The 21,303-nt window shown below is 45.9% G+C and overlaps 3 protein-coding genes across 4 annotated transcripts in view; 2 read left to right on the top strand and 1 right to left on the bottom strand.

Annotated features, from left to right (window-relative positions):
* tfap2e (transcription factor AP-2 epsilon) overlaps positions 1 to 1,640 on the top strand; it is an 8,387-nt gene extending 6,747 nt beyond the window's left edge. For both annotated transcript variants that reach the window (XM_076139524.1, XM_076139525.1), the window contains exons 4-7: positions 1 to 74; positions 636 to 754; positions 1,156 to 1,294; positions 1,379 to 1,640. The exon at positions 1 to 74 is cut by the window's left edge and continues 158 nt beyond it. In XM_076139524.1, coding sequence (XP_075995639.1) covers positions 1 to 74; positions 636 to 754; positions 1,156 to 1,294; positions 1,379 to 1,640 — 594 coding nt within the window. The remainder of the gene's footprint in view (positions 75 to 635; positions 755 to 1,155; positions 1,295 to 1,378) is intronic.
* Positions 1,641 to 4,725: 3,085 nt separating this feature from the next.
* psmb2 (proteasome 20S subunit beta 2) lies at positions 4,726 to 12,206 on the bottom strand. Its single transcript, XM_076139530.1, has 6 exons — positions 12,005 to 12,206; positions 11,394 to 11,516; positions 11,217 to 11,287; positions 5,468 to 5,630; positions 5,186 to 5,235; positions 4,726 to 4,935 (listed from the first exon to the last, which is right to left on the bottom strand). The coding sequence occupies exons 1-6, from the start codon at positions 12,093 to 12,095 to the stop codon at positions 4,834 to 4,836; spliced, it is 600 nt and encodes a 199-aa protein (XP_075995645.1). The 5' UTR covers positions 12,096 to 12,206; the 3' UTR covers positions 4,726 to 4,833.
* Positions 12,207 to 12,230: 24 nt separating this feature from the next.
* cdca5 (cell division cycle associated 5) lies at positions 12,231 to 13,913 on the top strand. Its single transcript, XM_076139529.1, has one exon. The coding sequence runs from the start codon at positions 12,348 to 12,350 to the stop codon at positions 13,128 to 13,130; it is 783 nt and encodes a 260-aa protein (XP_075995644.1). The 5' UTR covers positions 12,231 to 12,347; the 3' UTR covers positions 13,131 to 13,913.
* Positions 13,914 to 21,303: the final 7,390 nt, after the last annotated feature.

Genomic DNA, 21,303 nt, shown 5'->3' with positions numbered 1-21,303 from the left:
GTCGGGGAGGTGCAGCGCCGCCTCTCCCCGCCCGAGTGCCTCAACGCCTCCCTGCTGGGCGGAGTCCTGCGCAGGTGAGAGGAAGCCCACACACACACACCCACACCCACACCCACACACACACGTCTGCACCCGGAAATAGATGATGGGATTCCAAATTGTTCCTGCTGCAGCTGCAAAGTGAAACCACATGGTGAGGACCATAAAGGATCATGGGACTAAATCACAAGAGAAGCAGTGTGATGTAATAGACGATGACCTCAGGCTTTAGAATGATCTATAGGTTCGAGTCCCTTCAACTTCAATAACACGAATACATAGGAAGATGTCCTTAAATTTAATTAGAACAAAAGAGGGGCGGATAACAAAGATAGAAGAAGAGCAGTTGACAGTAATAGTGTTGACAGGAACCATAGGGAAGCCTCACACACACACACACACACCCACACATCACCCAATACCATGGACTCAGGCACACATACACAAAGACATTCGCATACAGGCACAAACACACACCAAAGCAAGCCTTATGAAGACAGACACACACACACACACACACACACACACACACACACACACACACACAGAACCATCTCCTAAAAACTGCTCGCTCTGTCTCCCTGTCTCCCCCTCAGGGCGAAGTCAAAGAATGGTGGCCGCTGTCTGAGAGAGCGTCTGGAGAAGATTGGCCTCAACCTGCCCGCCGGGCGACGCAAAGCAGCCAACGTCACTCTCCTAACATCTCTAGTGGAGGGTAAGAAACACACACACGCACACACACACACACACACACGCACACACACACACACACACACACACACACACACACACACACACACACACAGAGTGGCCTGTATACATCCTGACAGATACATGCACTTATTCGCATAGAAATATGATAACATGAGCAGGCATGAGTAAACACTTTTGCTTGGATGAATGCAGGCGAGCGCACACACACATGCACACACACACACACACACACACACACACACACATACAGAAGATGGAGATAATCATTTGATGTGAAATCTAAACCCCAATGCTGACCTTTGACCTTTAAAAGACACAAGTACTAACTCTCCCCCTCTCTCTCCCTCTCTCTCTCTCTCTCTCTCTCTCTCCCTCCCTCCCTCCCTCTCTCCCTCTCTCCAGGTGAGGCCGTCCACCTGGCACGGGACTTTGGTTACGTGTGTGAGACGGAGTTCCCCGCCAGAGCCACGGCGGAGTACCTGTGCAGGCAGAGCGAGCCTGACCAGCTCCCCACACGCCGCAGCATGCTGCTCGCCACCAAGTGAGTCATCTCCACCCACGCATACCTCCACCAAGTCCTCCAACATCTTAACGTTGAAGTAATAATCATTTCTTCTGGTCTCAGGGAGATCTGTAAAGAGTTTGTGGACATGATGTCCCAGGACCGCTCCCCGCTGGGCGGCAGCCGGCCCACCCCCTGCCTGGAGCCTGGCGTCCAGGGCAGCCTCACCCACTTCAGCCTGCTCACCCACGGCTTCGGCGGACCCGCCATCTGCGCGGCGCTCGCCGCCTTCCAGAGCTACCTGATGGAGGCGATCAAAATGCTGGAAAAGGGCGAGGGAGGCGGGAAGGGCCACCACGACAAAGAGATGAAGCACCGCAAATAAGAGGAGGAGGAGGAGGGACAGACGGACGAGTGCCGGATAGACGGACGGACAGAAGAGTCCACATGTTGGGGGATGGGGGGGGGGACTGACGCTTCCTCCTGCCTCTTTACATTGAAGAGGACAAAGACTGAGACTTTTTACCTCCCAGAATCCCTCTTGTTGAGAAGGCGGGGTTATGATATCTGTACTGTAATGTGTGTTCACAGCCACTTCACTCAAAATGATGAATGGACCTGGTTTCTCAGTTTGTGTGATGATCTCCCTGTCGGCGACAAACATGCCCCTCCCCCTCTCCCCCCTTATTCTGATTAACATGGTACTTTTATCTGTGTTTCTAGAAGCCTCTGCCTTCATCAGTATCTCTCTCTCGCTCACGCACACACACATACACACACACAAACACACACACACCTTTGGGAGTGGACTCATCTGGGACACGTCCTAAGCCATATCCAAGAAAACAACAACGCTCTTTGAGAGACTTTCTAACTCCACCACCTGACTGGACAGGCACAGCTGACAATACACGGTTCCTCGCCGGTGTTCATGGGAAATTGAGTTCTTTTGGGGAGGGGAAGTTGGCGGCGGGGGAGGGGGAGGGGTCAGAGGCAGCTAAAGGAGATTTGATTTCTTTTATTTTGACCGCGGGTGGGGTGTACGTGTGTGTGCGAGTGTGTGTGTGTGTGTGTGTGTGTGTGTGTGTGTGTGTGTGTGTGTGTGCGTGCGTGCGTGCGTGTGCGTGTGTGCGTGCGTGTGTGTAACTTAAGAAAATAACACAAATCATTTTGTACTTTCTGTGTATGTTTATTATTAATGTTATTACTGTTGCTATTATTATTATTATTGTATTACAGCATAAATGTAATATATTATTAAAGAATTAAGAAATGATGCAAGTGAAGTTTTATGTGTGGGTTTTATGTTTTGATCCAGCATATCAATACAGAAAAATGAAATGGTTATAATCTAAAGAGCACCTTGGGGCGCCTTTACCCAGAATCCTCCTCTGTGTGCAGTACGACAGCAGTTACACACTTCAATTTGCCATTAAATGCAAAAGCAACTGTGGGGGCTTTTTATTTTATTGTGTTGCATTGTAAACACTTTCTCTATTCCATATAGAAATGAAATTCCTTATTGATCGCAGTTGGAAGAATGATATTTTATGTGGTACAGTGCAGGTTGACCTACAGAGGGATGGGATTCAGTGCCTGGCTCAAGGGAACAGAAGCAGGGCCGATGTTTGGATGTTTTTTGTGTTTGTTTGTATGTTTAATGTCTTTAGTAGAATTAGCTGAGATCCTTATTACTCCCACTGATGGAGCATTATTTACAACAACAATACCACATTTCACCACTAGGGGCATTGCTTCCTCAGTTGTCAATCATGTCTCGATGTGTTTGGGTGTAGTTGCGCAAATTTCACAAATCTCACACATTTAGGATTTGACTTTCTTTGTTTTTTGTCTTCTCTCTCACACACACATTTACTGTTGGCAAGTGTGTGTGTGTGTGTGCACCCCAAGACACCACTCAAGATTCAGGGCCTACAGATGCTTTCAGGGCTCCAGCGGGGCCCGGGGAGCCCACAGCAGCAGCGGCATCACAGCTGCAGCCCTGAACGTCATTTACACCTGAGGAGGACATAGGTGACGGTGCGACCCCCCCCCCCCCCCCCCCCCCCCCCCCCACACACACACACACACAAACACACACACCTCCAGTGCCCAATAAACCAATCACCTCGGTCCATCTGTTACACTGTGTTTCTACTCCCGACCACCTCTCATCTCCCTCACACACACTTCCTCTTTATTTAACCAGTGTAAGATACTGTTGCAATCACTGCTATCAGGGGACTCAACACACCCATCTCCCTCGCTCACACACACTCACTCACACACACACACACACTCTACCTGCCGAATCCCTATCTTCCTCTTTCTCTCCTCCCATCTCATTACCCTCCTGTGTCAATTCCCCCCATCCCTTCATCTCCCCCTCTGTAACCTAGCTCCCCCCTCCCCTCCATTCTCTCCCTCTATCTGACACTCAGCGGGGCCGCTCTCCATCTCTCCCTGTGCCTCCAGGCAAACATATGCTGCTCTTCCCGTCACATTCCGGCGTGTTTGAGAGAGGAGGGATTGTTTAATGTTTATTAATCACCTGTCTGCGGTGGAGAAGGGAGATGACACACACACACTCTGTCTCTCTCTTGCGCACAGTAGCAGACATGTAGGCCTTTGCTCTCTTACTCATATAGACTCTTAATGTCACAAGCCTGGTTTCCTGCTTATAAACTACATGTGATGTGTAAAGAATTAACCTGCTCACACGAAAATGATGGCAGGTAAAGTTTGGACTGTAAAGTTGTAGATTAATACTAATTTATCAGATATTTCCTGGGATAAAGGTATTCTAAACAAACTATATATAACTGAATACATCAAAAACAAGTACCTAATTTTCTTTTAATGAAATAAAATAATTGGGAAAATGATTTATTTCGTCTTATCGACTATTTGGTCGACTACATTTAATACTAAATACATATTAAGTGTTTGAATTACAGCATGACTTGCTCGTTACGACTCAAATATTGACACTGATTATAAAATCATAAAATCACTAATCTGGTAAATTTAATAAAAGACATTTAAATTTTGTTTTCATTTGTCAGAATTTATTTGCATCCCAAAGGTCAAGTTGTGAATTGAAATTTGACTTTGAGGCAGTCGGTACTTGAAGATGTCTTTCTATTTCTCATTCAATTGACAAGTCGATTAAAATAAATAAATAAGCGCCTATTTAATCAACATGGATGTGGAGTCGGCACAATATCTCTCTTTCTTGTTCCGCACTCTTGACACATTTTTGTAACATGGAACAGGATTCATCGTCCCATGATACTAAATTGGGCTTGTATGTAACAACGGCGCCACACACATGAGCAAGTGTACAGTACATGAGCACACACACACACAAACACGCGGATGTACAAGTACACCGCCAGAAGGCTGTTCTCTTTCTATGTGCAGATGAGTAGACTAGAGAGCAATGAGGAAGCACCACAGGGACACAGAGCTTCTATCTCAACAGTGTGTCACTTTTTATTGGAACAGAAAGAGCAAGAAGGTCAATGGTACAAAAAAAAAAGTGAGGGCGTGAAGGTTGGTAGCCGAGCAGTGAGCGGTCACTTGGCGCCGACGGTGATTTTCTCCAGGTCATGGATGCCCTCCTTGTCAATCAGACGGACGCAGAAGGAGGGAAGGTTAAGGACGAATCGCTTGTTGAGCTTGAGGAGAGAAAGAGAGCGAGAGAGAGCGAGAGGGGGAGGGATGGAGAGAGAGAGAGAAGGAAACAGGAAAACTGTTAAGATAACAGCAACAAACTTGGCAAATACAGATCGCTGAACTGAAATTGATTTCTAAAATTAAAAAAAATTGTGAGCCAAGTCACAAAATGAAAACTTTCTGAATAAAACACTGACAAGACAAAACCAACAGGCTGATAAAGGAGGAACAAAAGAGAGGATCTGGACTCACTTCCTCCACGCACTTCTTCAACAGCGCCACCGCTTCTTCTCGGGTCAAATCTAACAGGAAAAAAAAAAAACACAACAATGAGAAAGCGGAGAAAATCAAATGTGCTTTGACAACAGACACTTTCAGTTTCCCGGATCGGCCTCGGTGCAAAATGCAGAAGCGTAACCTCTGCACCGCATCATGCCCTACAGACTTCCATTCATACTCTCTCTCTCCCCCACGCATCCCAGGGAATAGGAAGCGTAGACGCCGGCGTGAGTCACTTTGCTACACCGGACCGACCTGGTTTGTAGTAGCGGTCGAGGATGGAGAGGGTGAGGAAGGCGCCGTAGCCGTGGGCGGCGAAGGGGGCCTTTGCCAGGGAAGACAGGTAGTCCATGTAGAAGAGACCCGGGCCATCTGTGTCATCGTAGCCTGCCAGCAACAGGTTCACATGATAGGGAGTCTGGAGAGCGGAGAGGGAGGGAGGGAGGGAGAGAGGGAGGGATCGAGAGCGAGAGAGAGAGAGAGAGAGAGATTTGATTAACTTTCTGAATTTCATTGTGACAGAATCTAGTCAGTGTTTGTGTTTGTTCAGCCACCATGTGATCGAGAGTCGCTGGTATGCATCCGTCTGAAAAGTGCAACTTCTCTTTCAAGCTGTAAATAAAAAAAAACTATTGCGGCTAATTATCGACTCTGGGAGACATGGAGTGATGCACGTGGCTGCAGCGGTAACGCAGCGTGAACAGCGGCGGCGGCGAGGAGACGGAGGGGGAAGAGTAAAGGTTAAGGGGAGTCACAGGACAGAGAAGGGGAGGAGGAGGTGGAGGTGTCAGGGGGGGCAGAGAGACATCTGCTGGGAGTCGGCACCCCTGTTGCTAACTCCACGACGCCCCCCCCCCTCTCCCCTGCTCTCCCCCTGCTCCCTCCTCCCCCACTGCAGCCTTCACCCTGTGCCCTGGAGTCGCGCCAGGGCTCATTAAAAACTTCTAAAGTCGTTTCTCTTGCCCCCCCCCCTCCTCCCGTTTTTAAATTACATCTTTTACGCTCGCAGCATCGTCTCCCATCTCTTCCTCCAAAACACTCATTTTCTCTCCTCGTTGTCTCCCACTGTCCCTTATCACCAAAAAAAAAAAAAACTTTCCGGATTTCCACAGCAGCTTGAGTTCTGGATGCTCGCACCATCACGTGGCTGAACGAGCTCAGACGACGACAACGACAACACAAATCTGACTTAGAGGAGGAAGCCGTGCCGTACAGATCTACACACACACACCTGCCCTCTCTGCAGTCGATGTGCTTATTTATGCGACTTGTGTTAGCGCCGGCTTTGCCACAAGGGTAAAGATGATTGTTATGCTCCCTGAAGATTGGGCTTAAGTGTGTGTGTGTGTGTGTGTGTGTACTAACGACACGTGGGAAAGAGAAACATATGTTTATGCAAGTGCACAATGAGCGTGAATCTCAGGATACATATCTGTGTGTGTGTGTGTGTGTGTGTGTGTGTGTGTGTGTGTGTGTGTGTGTGTGTGTGTGTGTGTGTGTGTGTGTGTGTGTGTGTGTGTGTGAACTCCTCAGTGAACCTGTGAACGCCCCAGTGGCATCACCTCCACCCACCAGACACCTGCCTCACTGGTTACACTGTAACAATACGGCCTCGGCTCCATCAAAATAACCTCCCCATGTCACCTCAGAGGGAACCAGGCGCCTTGTTAACCCAGCCACCTGAACTCACACCCGCGCTCGCGTACAAACAATCCCCGTCGTATCCTCCTCCGCCCCCCAACCCCTCCCTCCCCCCTGCTGCGGCTGTTGCTCGCTGAATAAAAGATTCACCTGTACCTGAGTCGACGTAGTAAATCACTCGGGGGACAAAGGCGGTGTTACAAAAACCGGGTCGGGCCAGTGGCAAACACCCCCTATTCCTCCCCCGCCAAGTTCCAGCACTCCCTCCCTCCCTCCCCCTCCTACCCCTATTTTTGCACCCCGCCCCGAGGCGTGTTCTCTTTATTGGCATTTCTCCTCAATCTGCTGTATTAATTGTTCATCTGTGCAGGAGCAGGGGAGCTCGATGCAATATGGTGCCAGTAATTATTTGTGCCCATTGTGTGGCCCTGCTCTGAAAAAAAACACAACAAAACACACCGCGTTTTACAAATCCATATGGGCCCAGCTGTAGATCGCTGGCTACAGAGGCTAACTGTTGCCGTTAGCTCATAGATTACTCGCATTAGGGCCTTTAGAACGCTACAATAAGGGGCGTAAATGATTAAATAATGTCAAACCAATGCTACTTTTATGTTTAATGAAGTAATTGCTGCACTCTAAATCCAATTATCAGGTCAGGTGAGTCGGTATTCTCACCAGTATGCAATGTTTGGAAGTGTATTACAGTAAATCAGGAAGTAAAAAAATGCAAGAATACTGAATACAAGTGGAGCAGCTGCTGAGTTTCTATGCCCCCAAAACTTGGTGGTGTTTTTGTGTTGTGTGTCGACTCTGTGCTGTATCGTTACTGAGCAGCAGCAGCAGCAGCAGAGTCAAAGCCTCAGGTGATACTGCTCGCTGCCTCGGCTTTTTCTCTCTCTCTCCTTCTCTCTCTCCCCCCTTTTTTCGTCATCTCCTCTCTGTAAAGCTCGAGTGTGGCGCAGGACTCCAGAGGTTAGCGGAGGGCCCAGTTGTTTTTCTGGACTCGTCGGCTGGTGAGCGCCGCACTTGCATGTTCGCTCGCTCGCTTGCTTGCTTACCCCGGCGCGCCGACACGCTCTGCTGAGTGAGCTAACCGTGCCTCCCTAAGGTCTGCGGTCACTGGGGGAAGGAATCTCTCTGCACTTAAGCGCTCGTCTGTAATTTATCCTGCAGGATTAAGGCCATCAGAATTAACAATAAACCTCTTGACTTCTCTATTAGCTGGATTATAAACCCGGTAAAGACGGTAGGAAGACTAAAACGGATCATTTAAATAGAACCGGATGCTTTTCAACTAAACTGTGAATTTGTCAGGGAAATGGCTTCATAACAGTCTGAGAAACGAGGCCAAAGTTAATGTACACATTATGGAAGTTGTGGACTAATAGGAAAGCTCCATGACTTTTAAAGAAATGGTAAATAACAGTGAGTCTGATGAATGTTTTTCCATTAGAGGAGCGATACACACATATTTCTTAGACTATTCTTAAGGAAGAAGAAGAGTTGACATTGAAGGCACAAACGCATCTCTGCAGCACATCGGTCTGGACTGGAGGGATTACACTTTCTACATGCTCAAGATGTTCTGGAGGGGGGGAAAAAAAACTACAAAAAATAAAGAAGAAATCACAAAAAAAACTGTTTATACAACATAATTTGCAAATGTCCGTGTACTCTGGGGGTTGATGCATGCGAGGAGAGCATAGCTGGAGGAAGGTGTGGGATGCGGAGCAGAAACAGCTACTGCTTCAGTTTCCCAACACTCCTGAGGACGCAGCATTAGTAAATCCTGCGCTCATAAAGCCAAATTCATAACCACCAGGCACAGAAATAACCACACACTTGCATTTTGTGGCGAGGTGCGCATATCTAAATATTGAAAACACCGCCGTGCGAGCCCGACTGGCCGATTCCCGGTCCTATAGGTCCCGCTGTGCGCATGTATATTGTATGTGTTGACTCCTGTTTGTTCTCACACCTCTCGTCTGTGCGGTGTTGTCTGCTGGGCCCGTCTGCTCTCCTCTGGGACGCCCCTCCTCCCCCTCCCTCTCTTCCTCCCCCCATTTGATGTGTCCCACATTCCCATCCCTGCCTCGCTAATTGTTTTTTGTAATTATTTTCACCCTTATGCTATTGTGACAGGCAGCGGCCGCACTACTCTTAACACATTAGTGATGGGGATGCGGTGAATGGATGAGAGAGGCAAGTTGAGCTGACATTGACAAACCAACCGACACTAACACACACACACAGACATTATGTGCTGTGATGTAAACAAACGTTAAATATGAATTTGAGCATCTGTGTTTTTAACAATGGGCTTTATCAGCATGTGGAGCGAGTGGTGGGAAACCATGAGACGGATTTCGAAGACCCGCCCGCTAACGCCAAAGGTCTGCAGCAGGGCGTGTTGTTGAATTACCAATAAAATATTTTATTCAGGCTTTAATTAACGTATTTATAAGCTACTTGTGTGTGTGTGTGTGAGTGAACTGCAGCTCAAAGTAAAGCCTGCTCGCGCTCGTGAGTGGCCTGGTATAAGGATGGATGCAGCGTTCCTCCTCCTCCTCCTCCTCCTGCGTGCCCTCGGGTCTGTGCGAGGACTGAGGAACATGCATTTTAATTGCACTAAGCACAGCACACGGGGAAAAGAAAACACGCCCGCTGACAAACACACAGATAAATGAGCTTGTTCCTGTGCGAGGGTCTGCCGACACACCCGGGACAATTATTCAACTCTACCAGGTTGACTGCATGTCGAGTTCAATGTTGTTACACAAGAATGACAGCCAAAACCAGAGTATTGTGATTGTATACCCAAAGGTGCTGGTGGGTAGGGGGGGGGGGGGGTCGGGTCGGGGGGGCAGGGATGAGGGAACAGGTGTTATCATGAGGTCTCCAGGGACGAAACCTCAGTCACCACAACCTCACATATTTACCAGGCTCTGTCAAAATGCAGAGGCAAACACCGGTGTGACTCGAGGTGACAGTCGAGTCCCAGCAGAGGGGAGACTGCTTGTCTTTACAGGTCACCGATGTGTCGCCTTATCACAGCCAGCGAGTCCCTTTAGTCTCATTATAGGCCAATGTTTAAAAGTGCGACATTAAATGAATACACAAGCAGGAAGTCAAATATAGGATCAATCTGGATTATGTGGCACTAACACAGCAGCAGAGTGTCGTTCATTACAGTGACTGTTACTTTAAGTCAAGAAATGACTTTGTAATTTTTTAATCAATTGTTCCCCAGAGGAAATGAGATTGCTAATGCTACCAGAGCAAAGTAATTAGGTTAAAATAAAAATTGAAATATTTATAGGGATATTCACACACACATGTTCATGATGAATGTGTAATTAAACTAAAGGGAATTAGGAAAATACACCATTTTAAATAAGGTGCTCATTTAGATGGACTGATTATTAGATTTCCGTGTCGTTGTTTTAAAAAGGGAATTCTTTGCTTTTTTAAGTTCCAAAATACGAATATAAAACGGCTTGTGGAGCAGACGGTGTTATATTTATAATCCCACCTGTTTCTTACTGCCTGGAATAGCCTTAATGACACACACACACACGCACGCACGCATCTGTCTCAGGTGCCAGAGGACTCAGACTCCATCCTTTCATTCTAACAGCTACGACTCAGCCGCTTCTTTGTTGTGAGAGATCATCACTTTATATGTTATAGTGTGAGGCCATCGGGTGCAAACATGAAAATACGCCCCTGAACCCAAACACTTCTGTTGGTTATGATTATGGCCGCAGCTCTCTGTATCATATTCATTTCAACAGAGCAGATTTACCTATAGGGCACCAGGAAACACCTCGGAAGAGAAAAGTTAGCAGTATTCTTTTATGGGATGCTGTTGGCTGACAGTAAAGGATCATAGCAATTATGCGAGGTCAGTGCCAACAGGGACGAATGGCAGCAAACATCGAACGCATCAAATCATATAACGCAATAAACACATGCTCAGGTTATCTCTCCTTCTTAAAGTGATACTTTTACTAAACCTTTTTCAGAAATTGAACAATTGTCACTTACCACATCCATAGGCCTTTGAATGGAGTGTTATGGAACCTTTTTACTATTTATTTAGCGATACAAAATAAAAGTTAACACAAGTCTGACTATCCTGAGGGTCTAAAGTATGATGTCATCACTCTGCCGTGCTGATAAACAACTTCAAGTCTGATTTTGAGATTTCTGGAGAGATTTTGTGGTTTCATATCAACACAATTTGATTTACTTCATCTTGTTTTACCTAAAAGATTCATCGTGGAAAACTAGTTAACCGCCACACGTATATATTTACATGAGGGATGTCACAGTTTGAGGTGAATAATCATCACTTTACCCTGCTCCGAAGGTAGTCTGCAAGGTTCTTTCGTGTGAAGTTTGCTGCTGCTGATGGACTGAGCTCGTAACCTAAAAAATAAGAGAAAAAAGGTGGAATAAGTGGTACTTCAACTTAAAAAAAGGGGTTTGGGAAGTTGTTTCTGGCAAGATCAGTATCCACATCATTTCATCTTACCGTTCCTCATTTTGTAGAGCTGAACGTTTTTCTGGATGTACTCTGCAAACTGCACCGTGTCTCCTGCTTCTCCCACACACAGCATCAGAATCTTCTCACTGAGTTTGAACATTTTGTCGTAATCTGGGAAACAAGAGCACAAAATCAACTAAACAAACAAACAAACACCCCCGTCAGCCTCAATGGGCTTCAGTTAATGTGAAGTCTGACGGAGCTTTCACTTTCACTTGTTTATTATCTGCATTGCATCTGCTTGCTTTTGAATTGAACAATACTCTTCACTCAGAAATGCATTAATAAAAGTCTTAACACACACAGATAACAGATTTAGGCACGAAATACGTCCAAACTTGGCGGAAAGAATCGAAACCAGCGATGTCAGTGCTACTCAACTTGGCTAACATTAGCATTCTTAGCTAAAGTTAATGGACTTGTTAGCTCGAATTGCAGCTAACTGACACGTTATACATCCATAAGCAAAACTAAAACAAACTAAAACAACCACATATCAAGAGCACATGTTTTTTATTAAATAAGTTTGAAAACAGTCTATGAGCCAGCCGGTGTGTGCTAGCTGGAATAGCTAACGTGGAGCTAACGCGGAGTCATACCATGTTTCATCTGGATGATACTGCTGGCTGCAATATTGTCGGCGGCGACGAGAACAAAATCCGGCCCCTGTATCCCGACCAAATACTCCATTGTGCGGAAAAAGTATTTAATGGAAAAAGTAGAAATGGGTGGAAAAAGCAGCCGGGTTAGCCTCGTTTAGTCAGATTACACAGCAAAAGTTAGGACTACCTGACGCGGATTTGTGACATCACCGGAAACCGTACGTTGTCATGTCTAAGCGACTCGGGCGGGCGATTTGAACGGACTGCTGCTGTTGTTGTGGCTCCCGACCATCCATGCTACTTTTCAGAGCGTAAGTTAAACCGCTATTGTCTATCAAAAATGAACGAAATCGCACCTATAGCCGTCATGGGGGAGTCTAACGTTGTAAACGGCTCGCAGCGAAGACGGTCGTCGCGGTTGAGTTCTCCCCAAACGAATTTAAAGACAGACGACAAAATGGCGCAAGTTGGCGTCGCTGTAAAACGTAGAATCACGGTGAGGAAGATAGCGCCGAGGAAAACAACCGCACCCTCGGAGCATAACAAGGAGAACACGCCGAGGGTGTCCGAGGGCAGCCAGGGGAACAAAACAAAGGTTTCTACCCCGGGTTCCATCACTGAACGAAAGCGCTCGTCGCCGAGGTTGAAGGCCGCGCTGCCATCACCGATCCTCGCCTGCCCCTCGACGCCGCCGCCCCCCTCTCAGCCAGTAGCGGCTCCAGGAGACGCAGTGTGGTCCAAGAAAGTGCGGCGGTCCTACAGCCGACTCAGCGACCAGTCCTTCCACAGCCCCGACTCCCGCGACAACATGTTCGGCTTCGACCAACTGAAGACCCCCGAGGTAAAACGCAGGGTCGATAAACCCAAGACCGGCCTGGAGGTCTCTGTATCCGGGTCGTTTTCTGGCCTGGGCTCGTTCACATCCTTGCTGGAGGCGGACGACGGCGGTTCCGCCGACGTCTTCCCCGAGCCGGACCCAAACATCCCCGGAGTAGCTGTGGTGAAGGAGAGGAAGAGGAGGAAGAAGGTCCAGCAGATAGGCAATGTCGAGCTGGACGCCCTGGCTGCCTCAATGAACGCAGAGTTTGACGAGGCAGAAGGATTTGAGTTGGTTGTGGAGTAAGACTTGGGCTGGACACGGAGTCAAGACTGTGGGACACGCAGAGGACATGTTTGGACTTTGGCATGCTGACGGACATTTACACGAGGACAGCGCCACCAAAACATCAACAACAACATTAAACAAGTTGTTTTGGATATATCAAGACACATAATGTACATTGCTATTCTTGCTGCTCATTGTTTTGCTCTTTATGTGACACCATAAGGTCAAAGTGAGTGTTGTTTTGATTTTAAAACCATCCGTAGTTATAACTAGTAAAGGTTAGAAGGACTCCTTGATGTTGGTAAATGGTGAGACCTGTATTTCATACTTTAATTGTTTTGTATTTTCCATGTTAACGGTCCACTACAGGATGGATGACACAACTGCCTTTTGTGAATTTGCCTTTTAAATTTATTTTTAAATGTAAGATGTGTTGACATTTTAATGACATGACACAAGATTATACATGTGACAGTTTGTCTTCAGTCAGCAGGCAGTGTGTAAACCCTGCAGGCACATGTTATTGTTCTCTTTTGTTCAAAATAAATCCTCCAAAATAGATTTTTAACACGCCAGTTATCATTGTTCCTCTTGAAATATTGATCTCTAATCTGTCTGTCCATAAATGTTTTTGAAATATAGATATATAGTATATTTTTTCCTTATTTGAATGGCAGCAATGATTAAATAACGACAAAATATAAAATTTAAATTGTACTTATTTGACCATTAATCATTTACAATAAGTTGTATTTTAAGTCCCTGTAATGTCCCAGGCAGTAGTTCTTGGTTGTAATGAAACAATAAAATATACAGTGATCGCAAATTCACAAGCTTCTGTCAAAAGTATTTGAGAGAAAAACTAACCAAGTAAACATGGACTCGGCACCATCATCATCTTAAAGCTATTAGGTTCTAATCCCATTTACTTGATCATAATGCGTTCTTTTGGCAATACAATACGCAACATCTCCAGTTTGTACCATGACAGCTGAAAAAACGATGGCGGCCTCGAGTGAATTGGGTGTGAGGCAGTTTGATGGAATGAGCGAATGATCTGTCTGATTTAATGAGAACGGTGGACAAGTAAAAACGTTTCCTCCAGAGTCCTTCAGAGGTTTAAGTGGATGTGTTGCATAATTTGCTCTAACAAGGCTGGACTCTTTTCCTCCTTTCCGGGGGAGGAAGCACTTAATTTTTGTAGCTGATGTGTGTGTAAAAGAACATCAGTAGTGTGGGCAACGTCATGCGCTCGTCTATCAGCCTAAGTGACGTTTTGGACTTGTCATTGTAGGGGGGGGGGCGCAGGTGCAACTAATAACACTAACGATGGCTCCAATGCATGTATGTGTGAGTGTGACACCTTCACACCGTCGTTAATGTAATTAGCAACACCTGTGGTTGACATAAACACTTTGCCATCTCCTCAGTAACTCACACTGATACTAGTTGGAAAGTTCTAGCGATTTCTGTGTAATATGCGGATTTGAACACGTAATGTCAATGAAAATCAAACTCTGCTGTCACCCTAATAGATTCATGTCTTATTCTCAGTTTTACTCGGTTCCTCTCCCAACTCCTGCGTCTCACCTGGAACAAGAAAGACGCAGTTGGATGTTTACATCTGCTGACAGCGTTGTACTACCTGGCTGAGTGTGTGTGTGAGCTAAAAGAGAGAGAGAGATAGAGACGTGCACAAAAAATAATGAGTGTGTGTAACAGTGAGCGGGTAAATCTACAATTTGCTCATGCGTTTTAGGGTGTGTGTGTGTGTGAGAGACACGTATTCAGTTTTCCTCCCCAGGTGCAGCATATTTCATGTTCTTATCCCACTTTCGGCGTCCCGGCTCTGTGCGAGACGCCGAATACTGCAGACTATTTTTAACAAAGGTATTCATGTCTGCTTGTCACTACGAGTGGAAGTTGCAAACACAGTGAAGAATTAGAATAGTGCTGCTGCTTTATGTGTGTGTGTGTGTGTGTTGGCCTCCTCATCCTTCCCCCCCCTTTTTCCTTCACTCTCTCTTCTTTCTTTCTTTCCCTCTCTCTTTTCTCTCTCTCTCTCTCTCTCTCTCTCTCTCCCCCATTTCACTCACGGCAGTTGTCGCTGGTTCAGCTTGACTGCTTCGTTAGGGCTCATCATTTGCATTCAGATTAATTATCTAATTACCGACAAATGTCCGGCGGCCACCCCACACTCCGGCTCGTCAGCTCTCAGCCTGTAATTATTTTAATCATTTACTTTCATCTGGAGCGTTCCTGCCATACTCCTGTGTTTAGAGGCCATTCTTAATTACCCTGCCAAGACACTCTTTTCATGAGAGGGAGGAGAGGAGAGGAGAGGGGAAGGTTTGAGGGAGAGGAGAGAAATTGGGTGAGGGAACGTGTGTGTGTGTGTGTGTGTGTGTGTGTGTGAGAGAGAGAGACCAATGGGGACATGATCCAGAGACAGCACAGAGGAAGCTTCCTGCTCTGCTGGATGCTCTCTCTCTCTCTTTCTCTCTGAACCCCCCCAACCTCAACCAACTTCCTCATCTCTCCTCACCCCCCGCCACACACACACACACACACACACACACACACACCCCTCCTCCCCCCTCTATCCCTCCCCTACACCCCGCTTCCCCCCGTTATACTTCCTCCCTTTTTCCCTTTATCGCAAGCACACACAGGAATCGCCCGTGGGGTTCAGTGCTCTGACTGCTAATACACTGACACACACACACACAGACACGCACACACGCACACACACAGAGGCAGGCAGAGAACAGAGTCATGTGCCCTGTTTGTGGCACTCATCAGGATGCACTCATCTTTCCACAATCTGCCTGGAAAATCTATACTCGTCTAACTGTTCCCGTCTATCTGCCCCACACGTCTCCCTGCCTGTCTGTCTCTCTATCGGGACAGTCTTGCCTCTCGCCCTGTCTGCCTCCCGCCTGTCCGATGAGGGACGGGGTCATCTCTTCCCTGTGACCACTTCGTAATGATGCTCTCACTCCACCCTTGAGCCACTGGCGCTCTCTCTCTCTCTCTCACACACACACACACACATACATATACACACACACGCTCAGCCTCTCTCCCTGACTGCTCTTGTTAAGAAAGTGAGACACACGCAGAGATACAAGCTCTGTAATTGGGCTCTTGAATATTTAAGTCACTGGGGATAAAAATTTAATGAAAAGATGATTATCTACCAGTTTATCACACACACTGTTTCATATTTCATTTTCATATTCTCCTTCCTCACTGCATTGTCCATCACGGCAGCTGTGGATACTCCGTTATGATCCAGTATGAGGCGGAACATGGGGTTTCTAAGGCCATAGTGGTGAGCAAGTACTTAAGGGAGATGCAGAAGGGCAATTTAGGGATAAATAATCTCTTTATTCCTCAGTAGTTTGTGTTATTTATGTCGATTTTTTCACATTGGATCATTTAATTCCGCTAATAGAAACATTGCTCACTTACATTTTCCCATGACACCTTTAATGACGCCAGATCCACACCAGGAGTCGCTTTTGTAGCCAATTCCTCCTTAAATTTCCCCTTAAATTCTGATAAATGTAGGGCAAATTTTCCCATAGTTTGTTTGTGATTTTTAAAACAGGTTTTTGTCTAAAATATTCAAAATCAGAGGACGTATTTGTACGACTCCATCAGTAGAAATATTGTAGCTGTCTTGAGTGAAATATTAACCCCAAATTTTTATGTGATGTGATGACATATTTCATATCTTTAGATTAATTGAGATCTTTGCTTGTTCTTAAAATAGAGTTGTGTGAGTTTTAACAATGCTTGGCGGACACAGAATTAAGGATTTAAATGGTTGGTTAAAAGTGTAAAGAAATTAACTCGCCACACTTAACCCTGTCCGCCGCACAATTTGATCAAAAAAAAAAAAAAGAAAAAAAACAGCAAAAAGCACAAGGACACTCTTTCCTTCATTTAATTGTGTGGAGTAAACAGATGGCTGTTTTCTTATTCATTCTTATTATTCATAATGGTGGGGACATTAATCCCCTTTTTGCCAGAAGATGGTGTGAAAAAGCAGCGTTGTGCCGCTCTGACAGACATCGAGCACCGTCGCCAAACCCCAGTGGAATAAGAGGAACCGAGTTGGGGTAAGGGGGGGTGGGGGGGGGATTATGTGAGGACCCACACGTCGCCCAGGGCCAGAGTTTGGAAAGAGAGATACAGTTTGGACGGCAGAGATTAGAGAACAAGGTACGACGACGCGATGGAGGCCATTTGAGCCAGAGACGCAGCTTACCATGATCTCCTTTTATAATTACTGCCTGGCATTAATAAAGAGTGGAAATTAACTTGGTGCATTTATTCAAGTACGCTTCGCTGCAACTTGAATATTTCCATTTTGAGAGGCTTTTAGTGCACAACATTTCAGAAATACTTCATTTAATTTATGTGACAGATTGTAGGGGAATTAATATATACAATTTATTTCATTCTGTATTTTCTTCTCTCAAAATACCTAAAATTTGAGTTTTTGCCCTACGAAAATGGGTCCAAAGGTCTTTTTTTAATGTTTCTAAAAGGAAACATACAGTACATTTTGCTTTTATATTGGCGTCGCCTTCCTGTAAACACGTGAAGAATAAAGGCGAGATGTTAAGCTTCACAGAGACAATTTGTCATAGAGAGCTTCACTACAAGAGATTACAGTTTGTCAGTGAATTTTGGACAATGTGAATGTGAATACAGTCTGCACTTGGCATTCACAGCAATCTGTTTTCTTTGATTAATTGTTGGCATGGAGATTGCAGGCAAAAAAAAATTGGGATACAGAAGAAGAAACAGGATTGGATCAGCCTCATCCTCCACAGGCCGCCATATGAATCTGATAAAGGATCATCTGGGGGCCAAACAGAGATGGAGTTAAAGGGTTTGTTAACTCTGGCTTATGAGTTACTTGGCATTCATTAGTGTCATAAAAGTCTCTCCGAAATGCAGGATCTGCATCATCGGCACTTCTTATCAATTCAATCCGCAATTTCACGGCAAAGAGGCGGGGAGGCGAGGAGCGGAGGGGGGGGCGACCTGCACCGCTTGCTGCTTTTGTCGACAGGGTGTCACCGTTTAGCCCTTGCGTCTTTTCACCTTGGAAATACGATGGGGTGGGGGGGGGGGTGGGGGGGATGTGTGTGGGGGTGCCTGGCCCGTGGGAGATCTGGAGCCAGTAGGTGGGGTGGGAGGAGGAGGAGAGGAGAAAGGGAAAAAGAGCAAGTTAAATGGAAGTGACAATCTGCAAACATTCCTGCCGGCAGCTGCGGAGCATTCTCCATAGCCCCCCCCCAACCCCACCCACCCCCGCTCACCCCGACCCCTCTGCACGGTCACCGGCCCCCTCGACCCCCCGTGCCTGGCACACGCACCTGCCGCTCCCAGCCATGCTCTCGCCGACAGCCAGATAATCTATGGGCGGATCCCGGCCGGGGCTCCCTTCAATGCGCTCTTGAGAAAACCCCTTATGCGTGAAAGAGCCCCCTTTCTCTGCCTATTGTCCAACACAGTTTTATGGGACAACATTGGGCATTATGAGGTTTGGGGGATTTTTCATGGGACTCTATAGAAGGGTATAATCCTTTCAGGCACAGGGCGAATAAAAAGTTTTAACCTGCTGTTTTCATATTTATTAGCTGGTTATAGCAGACGAGGCAGCTGAACCCTCAACACTCCGCCTCCCCCTTGTCCTCCTTGTCCCACACACACGCACGCACGCACACACACACACACACATAGTCCCAGGATCAAAGTTTGACAAGATGCTGGGCCTCTGGAGGGGCCCGTTTAATGGACCTGATGGCTTTAACTGAATGAGTCAAGTGGGTGACTGACACCAGGGTCATGGAGGCCTCATGTCTGTCTGCTCCAGTCAACAAGTAGTTACACCGCATTATTAGATATATTAACCAATAACATTTCACACACACACCACACCATAATTACATACAAGTTGACCTATCTATCTATCTATCTATCTATCTATCTATCTATCTATCTATCTATCTATCTATCTATCTATCTATCTATCTATCTATCTATCTATCGGTGTGTGTGTGTGTGTGTGTGTGTGTGTATTGTGTTGTTTCTCTTCTGACGACAGGTCTTTCTATCCAGTTCATCATACGCAGGCCTCGGGCCGCAATACCCCTCCACACACCCACAGACGCTACTCCCTTCATCCTACTCCTCTACCTCCCTCTTTCCACCACCACCGCCACCCCCTTTCTGTCAAAGCTGATTGTTTCCACGCCAGCAGAGTGCCGAGGGCTAACACACTGTCACACTACATCAGGCAGAGGAGAGAAAGGGAGAGAGGGAGAGAGAGAGAGAGAGAGAGGGAGAGAAATTCAAAAGCCAAATACAACAGCTGTAGTCATGGCCACAGCAGGAATCCCCAAACTTTTTCATATCAAGGGCAATCAAATACTCAAACCTAGAAATTGTCCCTATAAATAAAGAGTCTAAGAAGAGTTTAGGGGTTAAATGCAACTTGGGACAGGGTGGTGTGGCTACTTAAAGCTTCATAAGTCTGACCGCAAGGAGAATCAGGAAGCTATGACTGTATACAGCCATGACAGGCACAGACATGAGGTGACTCCAGGTAAACAACAGCCACACTTATCATTGTTTTATGTGCATACGACTACAAACAGACTTTCACCCACCAAAGTAGATACATGGATCTGATTTTACATATGGGCCATGAAAGCTGTGCAGGGTTCATGAGTGAAATATCAGATCGGCTTTTTTTGATCCTAAAGGAAAACACAAAGTCAACAGGAGTTTTGTTATTTCTTACTAGGGCAGAATCTAATCAAGGGACAGGAAAGAAACCTACAAAACAAACACCCTAATTCACAATCTCATTCACCTAATGCTGAAAATAGACCAGCAACTATTCTACACAGTGGGAACCTTTCCACGGATCGCTGACGGTCCCCGCTGTGAGCACGACTACTACACACAAACACACACAGGGACACACAGATCCCTCCACGCATGCACACACGCACACGGAGTTTGAGCCATACATCTGCTGACTGCTGCCCCCTGGCGTTCCCAGGCGTGAGAGCGTAAGGGACAACAGAGCGGATTGTATGGGTCTGTGATGGTTTGTCGCCCCCTACTGGCTTTAAGAGAGATTGTAGTTGTATATATACTGTATTATAGTCATCGTAGTCAGAGTATTTTGTGTTAGATAATTCTAATATTCTATTATTCTTTGTTATATGGAGCGTGGCGTCCTTTTTAATATATTTTTTAGGAAGGTTAGCTTGTTTCGGTTTTACATCTATGGGTTAAGTGGAAAATTAATTCATTGACCACATTTGAAGAGGCCTCATAACAGAATGTAAACACTCCACAAAAATAACCTTCAATCTGAAACTACAAGATTAAACGAGTTTAGTGGTACTAAGTTTGATGATGGTGATGTAGTGAGTGAGTGTGAGTGTGAGGAGGATTTTTGCCTTTTCTCGGTATAAGGACATCTAACGAATGATGAATCTTTGGTTTGAAATCTCAGATTCAAGGTTATCAATCAGTGTTTTGGAGGTGAGAGAGCTGAACTGAATTATGGGAAAATCTGTAGTTAGCTTGATCAAACATCTGAGCCAATGTTTGTTCTTTTTTCACTGTCTAAAAATAGCACCTAATCAGCGGAATATGCATGTGACAGTACAACTCACTTTACCCGAGTTTACACAGGAATATAACAACCTGCTTTATGAATTAATGTTAAATTATTGTTGTAAAAATCCACAATATGCCCAGTAATTTCACCTCTGTCTAACTGAAAGAAGAGGGTGTCAATCGGGAGATATATACTCCTGACACACAACTCTAAATTCTATACAAAATGGTGTCTTGTAAACACCGACACACTCTTAATTTAACGCTGTGTAGCTTTAAGGAGGAAACTCTCAAACAGCTTCGGGTCTTTTGGATCGAGCTTTTATGGGCTTGTTTCTGTGTTTTTAAAAAGAATTTATACCCTGTAACCATTTACAAAAAGCAGCATCAAAGGCATAGTTGTTGTTGTGGTTGGTCCTTTCTTAGTTGTCAGTGTGTTATCCCTCCTGCTCAAACACTCAACCTCAGCTCGCGAACAAGGGATCAATATGTAAATTGTGCCTCGATGTCTGCGTCCAAAAAAGAGACGATA

This window comes from Genypterus blacodes, unplaced genomic scaffold, assembly GCF_046128005.1.
Source record: "Genypterus blacodes isolate CSIRO-AG114 ecotype Tasmania unplaced genomic scaffold, CSIRO-AGI_Gbla_v1 ptg000438l_1, whole genome shotgun sequence".
Classification (NCBI taxonomy): Eukaryota; Metazoa; Chordata; class Actinopteri; order Ophidiiformes; family Ophidiidae; genus Genypterus; species Genypterus blacodes.
The sequence above is the reverse complement of the archived record's forward strand: the minus strand, read 5'-3'. Positions and strand labels throughout refer to the sequence as shown.